The sequence below is a fragment of the Trachypithecus francoisi genome, unplaced genomic scaffold, assembly GCF_009764315.1.
Source record: "Trachypithecus francoisi isolate TF-2019V2 unplaced genomic scaffold, Tfra_2.0 Lachesis_group3, whole genome shotgun sequence".
Lineage (NCBI taxonomy): Eukaryota > Metazoa > Chordata > Mammalia > Primates > Cercopithecidae > Trachypithecus > Trachypithecus francoisi.
This window is the reverse complement of record NW_022681468.1, coordinates 122,590,889-122,601,043: the sequence shown is the minus strand read 5'-3', so window position 1 is coordinate 122,601,043 and position 10,155 is coordinate 122,590,889. Positions and strand designations below refer to the sequence as shown.

The window sequence follows — 10,155 nt, the reverse complement described above, 5'->3', positions numbered from 1 at the left end:
CCTTTTCCTTCCAACTCCTTTTGCTGAGCCCCTTTCCTCATCTTGGATGGGAAGACCTCTGGGTGAAGAGGAGGAATCAGGCCACACCCATCTCCTTGGAATTCAAAGCCTCCCTAGACTCGGCTCCACACATTCTCCTCCCCATCCCTCCCTGACCTGGATCCTCACGTAGTACCTGAACTTGCCATTGGCTTTCCACCACTGCAGTTTGCTCACATGGCTCCCTTGGGCTAGAATGCCATCCTTCTCTTTTCCTTACCTTTCTCCCAAACCAGGGAACCTTCCCTGGCATGACCCTTGTTCTGTTATCCCACTCTGCCATCTACTACTCACTCTGTTGCCTCCATGAACCTGGGAGCTCCAATTCCCACAGACCAGGTTGCAGTCCCTTCTGTATCTTGGGGATCTCCCGAGTGCCTGAGCCACAGTAGACACTCTACCTGTGTTTACTGTCGATGTTTTAGCTGCCAGTATGAATCTGCTGCCATTCTGGGGACTAGTTAAGCACATGTTGGGACACTCATCCAATAGAATACTATGCAGCTGTCAAGAATGCCATGGATTGGTATGGAGTAATCCAAGATCTAATAATACGTGAAAGAAGCAAGGTATATGCCTGTAAAAAGCAGCAAGCTATTATTTGTGTAAAGAAAAAGCCATATGTACTTGCACTAGCAAATGTTATCTTGAGAGAGGGGAACTGGGGATCTGGGGGAATGGGGAAGAAAGGAAGGGTTTTGAGTATGTACCATGTGTATGTGAACTTAGAAAATTACCTCAAGAGTTGGGTGCTGAGGAACATGAGGAGAAGCAAGCAGGTATCAGGCCTGAGTGGAGGAGAAGCCTGGATTGCCCATGTTGCTCTTCCTGGAGGACCCTGACACAGCCACTGGCTGCGGAGGGGTGCAGCATCCCCCTAGAATCCTCAGCACCTTGGGCATCTCCCACCCAGGCAGTGTCCCAGCCTCTGGGCCCTGCCATGCCTCATGCCACCCGCTGCCACACCTTTGCCGGGCTTGTGCCTTTACTGGAAATGCCCTGCCTTTATATTTCCACCAGTTCTGGTTTAGTTTTCAAGTCCTGACACAATTCCTGCCTCTTCCCTGGAGTACCCCTGGCCCCCGTCACAGGCCTCTGCCATCTAGCTCCCTCGGCCTGTGGTCTTCCCCTCTCCTCCCCTGCAGCGGAAGGGCCATACACCTGCCTGCTGGGACACTGACATGCCTGAGTGTGTGTGTGTGCACGTGCACGTGTGTGTGTGTGTGAGACCAGGTGGGGTGTGTGTGTGAATGGGGTATGTATGTGTTTGAGTGTGTGGGTGTGTACAGGGAGTGTATGTGTTAAGGTGTGTGTGTGTGTGTGTGTGGTGAGAGGCAGGGCTCAGGGGTCAATAAGGGCCCCAGGGAACTATTTTTTTCTTTTTAGATTCCCTATCTTTAAAACAAGGAAGAAATGCCAAAATAATATGCAAAATATCAATATATGTATTTTAAAATTTTTCATTTTAGAATAATTTCAAACCTAAGAAAATGTACCACGATCATAGAGAGCTCCTGTATAGCCTTCACTCAAATAGTTTCTTACCCCACGTTTTATCATATTCCCTACCTCTCTCTCTTTATAATATATCTTTGCATGCATAATATATCCACATTTTTTTCTGCACAAGAGTCCAGTTAAGTTGAAGATGGCATGTCCCTTTACCCCTAAATGTTTCAGTGGGCATTTCCTAAGAACTAGGATTTTTTTTTTGGTTGTTTGTTTTACATAACAACAGTACAGTTATCAAAATCAGGAAATTTCACAATGATACACTGCTATTATCTCATCCAGGAGTCAGCAAACATTTTCTATAAAGAGCCGGATATTTTCAGTTTTGCAGGCCATATGGTCTCCATTGCAACTACTCAACTCCGCCCCACTGTGCAAAAGCAGCCATAGATAAGGTGAAATTGAACGAGCATGGATGTGTTCCAATAAAACTTTATTTATGAAAACAGGCAGCAGGTCAGGCCAGATTTGTCCTGAGGGCCGTAGCTTGCCAACTCCTGATGGTTCATATTCAAATTTGGCCAACTTTTCCAATAACATCCTTTTAGAGTGATATTGTTTCCTGATCTTTGTATAGATTTTAAATGTTTACCTTAAAAAAATTAATGGTCTTAATCCTCCAAAATAGAACTGAAAATAACTGTGCTATTCACATGGCGATCACAGGGTTTAAAAATGTCTGAATTGATGCTGCAGCCCTGACAGGCAGTGCAGTCCTGTGATGGGTGTGGGTTTCATCTGTGTCTTTTCCTTTGTCCAGTCCTAAATGCAGCTCTGTGAAGTTCTGAGTAACTTCATTTAAGGTTGCTATACAAGTCTATGTTAGGGTTCTTTATGGTGATGACCCCTATACCAAATGACTCTGCTGGCCTCCCAGTGACCTTAGATCCTCCTTAAGGACAGGAACCAGATTCTGTTCCTCACAGAGCCTGGCCCAGCAAGACCCGTAGACCTGGGTCAGGGTGAGGTGTGGCCTGGTGCAACACTCCTCTGGGAGTTGCCATTTGCTATTGCTCGTGAGGCTCACTCAAGCTCAGAATGAGAAGCACCTGGCTTGGCCCTCGGGCACAGTAGTGAAGGTTTAAATAAAAATGCCTCCAGCCGGGTGCAGTGGCTCACGTCTGTAATCCCAGCACTGTGGGAGGTTGAGGCAGGTGGATCACCTGAGATCGGAAGTTTAAGACCAGCCTGACCAACATGGAGAAACCCTGTCTCTACTAAAAATAGAAAATTAGCTGGGCGTGGTGGCAGGCACCTGTAATCCCAGCTACTTGGGAGGCCGAGACAGGAGATACGCTTGAACCCAGGAGGCGGAGGTTGCAGTGAGCCAAGATTGCGCCTCTGCACTCCAGCCTAGGCAACAAGAGAGAAACTCCATCTCAAAAAAAAAAAAAAATCTCCAAAGAACCAGTTGTGTAGCCAGATGAATCAAGGGCCACTAAGTGTTTGCTCCAAAGGCCACAGAGGCTGAGTAGTAGGCCCAACGATGACAGCCAGAGAAGACAAGAAGGGCATCCAGAGACTTCTGTCTCCACTGGCCTTTCTTTCTTTCTCTCGCTGTCTCTCTCTCTCTCTTTTTTTTTTTTTTTAAAAAGAGACAGGGTCTTGTTCTGTTGCCTAGGCTGGAGTACAGTGGTAAGATTGCAGCTCACTCCAGCCTTGAAATCCTGGGCTTAAGTGATCCTCCTTCCTCAGCCTCCTAAGTAGCTAGGACTACAGGCACACACCACCATGCCTGGCTAATTAAAAAAAATTTTTTTTCTTAGAGAAATGAGGGTATTGCTATGTTGCCTCAGCTGTTCTTGAACTCCTGGCCTCAAGTGGTCTTCCCACATTGGCCTCCTAAAATGCTAGTATTCCAGGTATGAGTCAGCACATCCCCCCCAGGACCCTCACTGGCTTTTCCCTTAAGGAAGACTTTATTTACAACTATTGTGGTAGGTGTTAAGACTATCACAACAGTGGGGAGACTATATTCAACTCCAGATACAGCACAGACAGCTGAGGGTTTACAGCCAACCAGCAGAATGAAGGGTGGGAGCATGCTGTCAGTGGATGGAAGTTACTAAGAGGAGACATCAAGGGTAGGGGGATTCTTGCTAAATCAATGCAACAGGATTCTTGCTAAAACTGGGCTAGGCAGGCTGAAGACAGGATCCCAGGATGAAGCCTACTCAAAAAGAGGGCTCAGAGGAGCTGGTTTAAGTTTGCTCAAGGAGAGTCTTTGTCACATGCTATGCGATCTTAGAACTGCCCCCCCCCACATTTACAAGTGAGGAAATAGAGGTTCAGAGAAATAGTCATTTGCCTGAGGTCTGCTTTAGCCCATCTCACCCCCAGGGGGCCCTGCCCTAAGGTTCTGACCACAGCTGCCCCCTGCCCACAAGCTATAGGTAAAAGGACATGAGCCCCAGCCCTTCCTTTGCTACTGGACTCATTGCTGTGTGACCCTTCTTAGGACCAGTCCATCTCTGGGCCTCTCAATGTGACCCAAAGCCACAAGGGAGTCCTCTGGCTGAGCCATGGGAACACAGGGGAGCCGGGTAGTCCAGGCCTGGGATGGGCAGGGTACTAATTAGTGAGAGCTCCTCTGGAATGTTAAGTACCCAGCCCTGGAATGCAGCTCCTGCTGGCTGCAAATCCCCCTGCCATCAAACAGGCCCTGCCATGGCGATAAAGATCAGGGTGGGCAGGCCCCGGGGGCCCTGTCTTGGGAAGCCCACCAGGCAACACATTTCTCTAGCCTTTCCCCACAATCTCCCTCCATTAAGAACTCACTCTATCTTAGAGCTTGAGCTTGGCTCAGAGCAAGGCTTGGTGAGTGTGCTGGGGGCCTTCTAAGGTGGCCCCCAGTGATTCCTACCTCTTGTTGTTAATGCCTTTGTGGAATGCCCTCTCCTTCAGTGTGGGCTGGCCCTAGTGAGTGGCTCCTGACAAATAGAATACAGCAAAAGTGATGGCACATCACCTCTGATATTAGGTTACAAAAAGACCATGGCTTTCGTCTTGGGCACTCTGTTGCTGTCTCTGAGTGAAGCCAGCTGTCATGAGCTGCCCAGTGGAGAGGGCCACGTGGCAAGCATATGAGAACAGTCTCCAGCCAACAGCCAGCAAGGCCATCCAGGCCAGATAGGAACTGAGACTTACAGACCTACAACCCACAAAAACAGAATCTTGCCAATAACCACATGAGTAGGCTTCGAAGAGGATCCATCCCCAGATGAGCCATCAGATGACTGTTGACTTCATTACAGCTTGACTGCAGCCTGAGAGAGACCATGAGGCAGAGGACCCAGCTAAGAACCTATGCCCAGATTCTTGACCCAGGAAACTGTGACATCATAAATACCTGTTGTTTTAAGTTGCTAACTTTTGGGGCAAATGGTATGTAGCAATGGATAACTAGTACAGCCCATATCAATCAAGCACTTACAATGTGCCTGGCCCTCTTCCCATCACTCTTTCCCCTGGTACCCTTAGGAGGTCAGCCCATTTGATAGCCATGGAAAGTGAAGCGGGTGTGGAAGCCCAAGGCCAGGCTCTTTAATTTCAGCACCCATGGAAAACTCAGGACACCCTGAGTTTTGTTTTGTATTGTTTTGAGACAGGGTCTCCCTCTGTCACCCAGGCTGAAGTGCAGTGGCGTGATCTCAGCTCTCTGAAATCTCTGCCTCCTGGGTTCAAGCAATTCTCCTGCCTTAGCCTCCCAAGTAGCTGAGATCATAGGCATGTACCACCACGCCTGGCTAATTGTTGTATTTTTAGTAGAGATGGGATTTCGCCGTGTTGGCCAGGCTGGTCTCAAACTGCTGATCTCAAGTGATTTGCCCACCTCGGCCTACCAAAGTGCTAGGATTATAGGCATAAGCCTGGCCCTACCTCAGTTTTAACAAGGCATTTTCCCCTGTCTGATTTCCTTGAGCTTCATAGTCAGGAATATATTATGAATCCATCGGCCAGTTGAGGAAACTGAAGCCCAGAGGGGAGATGGATTTGTTCAAAGTCACACAGAGTGTTAGCTGCAAAGTCATGAGCCCTGACCCCAGGGTCATGAGTTCTGAGCTCAGGATCTTTACTGCACACCAGGCTGCCTCCACTGCCCAGCCTGGCTCACACAGAATCCTATGGAATGGGGCTCAGAAGAAGGCAGACATTGGTGATTCTGAGGTCTACCGCCTAGTTTCCTTGGGGCTCAGAACTATGCATGTGCCCTTAAGGAGTGTTCCTTTGCCATCTAAGGCCTGTTTTTTGGGGTCTAAGACCCTAAGCCTGGACCCAGCCCCTACAGGAGTCTAATGGTCTTGGGCTCAAGGGAGGGAGCTCAAGGCTCCTGCTGTTCAGGGTCAGCTTGGAGGTCCCGCATCCTCAGGACACAGCCTCACTGATCTCAGACATCCCACATGGAGGAGCCGTAAGTCCCTGCCTGGATAAGATGGGCCGAAGGTTTTCCCTGTGTTGGGGGCTAGGGCAGATTTGGTGCCCTGTAGTCTCTGCTTCCACTTGGGACCTGGGACTGACAGACATTGGGGGCTTGGACACTAGCAAAAAGTGGGCAACATAAACAACCTCCTGGGGCACTCACCAGACACAAACACAAACAGATCTAGGTCTGTGCCGAGACTGCCCCGTCCTTCTCAGACTACAGAGAGCCCAGGGAAAGGCAGGATGGCACGGCGCCTGCTGGGGCCTCTGCCTAGACCAGGACACTCAAGGGAGTCTGACAGGATCCGAATTTCTACAATCCTGCCAACAGAATGCTGCAGAATGACAGAATCTCCCTCTAAAGAAGGAGGGCACATTCCTTGCTTCAAGGCCAAGGTCCCACTCCCAACAGTCAGGTGGAGAGACCATGGGCTCTCTGAGCTGAGAAAGATCTTAGGGACCATGGGCCACCCTCAGTCTCAGTCAGGACCAAACCTACCAGTTTACACCTAAGGACTGGGGCCAGGGGAGAGGGCCGGGTTTGCCCAACATCACAGAGCCTGGAGTGCCAAGTCCAGTATGAGAATGAGGGTTTCTGACTCTCAGCCCAGTGCCCAGGGCTCTAGGCCAGTGGTCCTCAAACTTTGGCTTGCATTGGAATCATCTGCAGGGCTTGCTCAAACCCAGGGGGCTAGGCCCTATGGCTGGAGTTTCTGATTCTGTAGGTCTGAGCGGGACCCGAGAAGCTGCATTTCTGACAAGGTCCAGGTGGTGCTGATGCTGCTCGTCTAGGAACACACTTGAAGAACCAGTGCCCTGGGCATGCTGTCTTCCGGATCACTCTCCTGATGGCTCCCTAAAGCAGTGCTCCACATCCTTTTTGGCACCAGGGACTGGTTTTGTGGAAGGCAATTTTTCCACATACCAGGGTGGGGAGACGGGGTATGGTTATGAGATGAAACTGTTCCACCTCAGATCATCAGGTATTAGTTAGTTAGATTCTCATAAAAAGCACGAAACCTAAATCCCTCACACACGCAGTTCACGAGAGGGTTCACGCTCCCGTGAGAAGCTAATGTGTTGGCCGGGCATGGTAGCTCATGCCTGTAATCCCAGCACTTTCAGAGGCTGAGGCTGGCGTTTCACCTAAGATCAGGAGTTTGAGACCAGCCTGGATAACATGGCGAAACCTTGTCTGTACTAAAAATACAAAAATTAGCCAGACGTGGTGGCACATGCCTGAAATCCCAGCTACTAGGAAGGCTTGAGGCAGGAGAATCACTTGAACCCAGGAGGCAGAGGTTGCAGTGAGCTAAGATTGCACCACTGCACTCCAGCCTGGGCGACAGACTTCATCTCCCACCTAAAAAAGAGTCGAATGTGGCAGCTGATCTGACAGGAGGCGGTGCTCAGGTGGTAATGTTTGCTGGCCCGCTGCTCACCTCCTGCTGTGGAACCCAGTTCCTAACAGGCTACGGACCAGTATCAGTTCACAGCCTGGAGGTTGGGGACCCCTGCCGTAACGCACAGACCGAGGGCAATTTGCAGAGTCCCTGAGTATCTGCCTAGGTACAAACTCCTTTGAGGGAGTGGGGTGTGTTGAAGAATCGTGAAGGGCAGCACCCTGTCTTGTTCATTTTTGTATTTATTGGCCAAGCAATTCCCCTATTAGCTGACCTATAAAACCCACAGATATACATGAAACACCCCAACTGTATAAGAAAACATATTTAGGAAAATTAATTTTTTGGTCATAAACTTACTGAAAGTATTTTGTTGTTGTTGTTCAGGTAAATCAAGTATTATACGGGGGAATATTTTTATTAAGGAACCTTTCAGTAGGATGTCGATGGGAAGTGACAGAATGGTCTCTGCTGTGAAGTTTTCTGTTTCCATGCTTTGCCACTAGGGGCTGGTTTCAGCCTTCACTTTACCGTCAGTTCTCCCTATCCATGGGTTGAAAATATTTGAAAAAAAAAAGGATTGTTATGTCTGTACTACACATGTAAAAATCTATTTTCTTGTCATTGTTCCATAAATAACACAGTATAACAACTGTATACATAACTTTACATTGTATTGGGTATTATAAGTAATCTAGAGATAATTTAAAGTATATGAGAGGATGTGTGTAGGTTATATGCAAATAATATGCCATTTTATATAAGGACCTGAGCATCTGTGGATTTTGGTATGCATGGGGGTCCTGGAGCCCATCCCCCACGGATACTGAAGGACAACTCTATTTTACCTTTTTGGCACTAAAGCTTCTATTCTTCTTCTTTCTTTTTTTCCGAAGGCCCAGAGAACAAGTTTATTTGGTGAATGCTGATGGCAAACATCATCCAAGAGAGACAAGATGGGAAAGGTGTTGAGACAAGAGAGCCTAGGGAAACTTCAGGCTAGATACAAAACTCACACAGGGAAAGGCACGGAGTCGGGAGACTGGGAGGGTCCTCAGCCATTCAGCACCATGCGGACGAGCTCTGCATAGTTGATACAACCATTGCTGTCCTCGTGCCCTGCCAGCAGCATCTCTACTTCTTCCTCGGTCATCCTCTCACCCAGTGTGACAAGAACATGCCGGATTTCAGCACCCGTGACAGTGCCATTTCCTTCCTTGTCAAACACCCGAAGTCCTTCGACATAATCCTCATAGGTGCCCTGGTCCTTGTTCTTGGCCACTGTCTGCAGCATGGGCAGAAAGTGCTCAAAGTCCAGCACCTTCACATTCATCTCATCACTCTCCGGGTTCCCCAGGACCTTGAGCACCTTGGCGTTGGTAGGATTCTGGCCCAGGGCCTTCATCACGTCCCCACACTGGCTGTACAGGATCTTGCCATCACCTGCTCGGTCAAACAGCTGGAAGGCCTCCTTGAACTCTGCAGTCTGGTCTTCGGTGAAGTCACACATCTTGACTGCTCAGCTCTGCGGGACCTTTTCCTGCAGTAATGGCCAGCTTCTATTCTTAAACTGATGCTTTGGATACTGGGTAAGTGGTAGCTCTATTGATGTAGATATAGATTCTGGATATATATGGATGTGGCCTTGGATACAAATACAGCTACAGATGCAGAGACAAATGAGGATCTAGATAGAGATACATATACAGATACAGATAGAGATATAGTGTGTGTGTTTTGAAAAAAAGTACAAGCATGTCTAACATGCTGGCCTGTATGTTATATTCCTCCTCTAGGACTTCATGTTGCTTATTGTGAGGGACACAGCTTTGTCCATCTTCCCACCAAGAACTTACATCCTCCTATGAAGACAGTACAGAGAGGCTATGTGATCCAAGGCCCATGGGGATTGCCACTAAAGGGCCCAGGATAGAAAGAGATGGGTTTTAAGGAGATCAGAGCCAGCTTCTTGGAGGAACAGAGCCATGTGAAATGACTCAAAATTAAGTTCATGGAGTACAGCTGTGATCACATGACTCCCCACCTCCCCACTGCCCATAGGAAACAAAAAGCCTGCAGCCTGGCAGATGTAGATAAGGCTCATCATCATTCAGCTGGGCCCTCCCTCTCTATCCCTCAAACTGTGGGGTAGCCCAGCCATGCCTGACTTCTGTGCATCCAGCCTTTTCTCATCACTGTGCCCTTGGCCCAGATCACCTTTCTCCAACTTCTCTGTTATCAAAGTCCTACACGTCCTCCACCCAGCCTCACTCTTTCTTTAAGTTCTCAGAACCCAGGACTTTTATTTCTGGGGTGCTGGGAGCCCATATGACCTTGTCTTATGCCTTATTACTGCGGCACAAGCTGCTGGTTATCTGCTAATTTTCATCCTTCCCTTCTTCTGTGGCAGGGGGTCAGCAAGTTATAACTCATAGGCCAAATCTGGCCTGCTGCCTATTTTTGTGCTGCCTGCAAGCACGAAAGTATTTCTTTTTTGCGTTTTCTTTTTTTTAGGACAGAGTCTCCCTTTGTCACTCAGACTGAGTGGAGTTGCACAGTCTCGGCTCACTGCAGCCTCGACCTCCTTGGCTCAAGAAATCCTCCCTCCTCAGCCTCCAGAGTAGCTGGGACCACAGGAGCAAGTCACCATGCTGGGCTTTTTTTTCAGTTTTTTGTAGAGACAAGGTCTTCCTATGTTGCCCAGGCTGGTCTCAAACTCCTAGACTCAAGCAATCTGCCCGCCTCAGCCTCCCACAGTGCTGGAATTACAGGTCTGAGC

General features: G+C 48.7%; 1 protein-coding gene across 1 annotated transcript; it reads right to left on the bottom strand.

Annotated features, from left to right (window-relative positions):
- Window positions 1–8,255: 8,255 nt before the first annotated feature.
- LOC117070467 (myosin light polypeptide 6-like) lies at window positions 8,256–8,937 on the bottom strand. The gene has a single exon (XM_033189660.1). The coding sequence runs from the start codon at window positions 8,884–8,886 to the stop codon at window positions 8,431–8,433; it is 456 nt and encodes a 151-aa protein (XP_033045551.1). The 5' UTR covers window positions 8,887–8,937; the 3' UTR covers window positions 8,256–8,430.
- Between the last annotated feature and the right edge of the window lie 1,218 nt (window positions 8,938–10,155).

Excerpts from the sequence above, each read along its gene's own strand:
- LOC117070467 (XM_033189660.1), bottom strand. The coding sequence starts at position 8,886 with ATGTGTGACTTCACCGAAGACCAGACTGCAGAGTTCAAGGAGGCCTTC.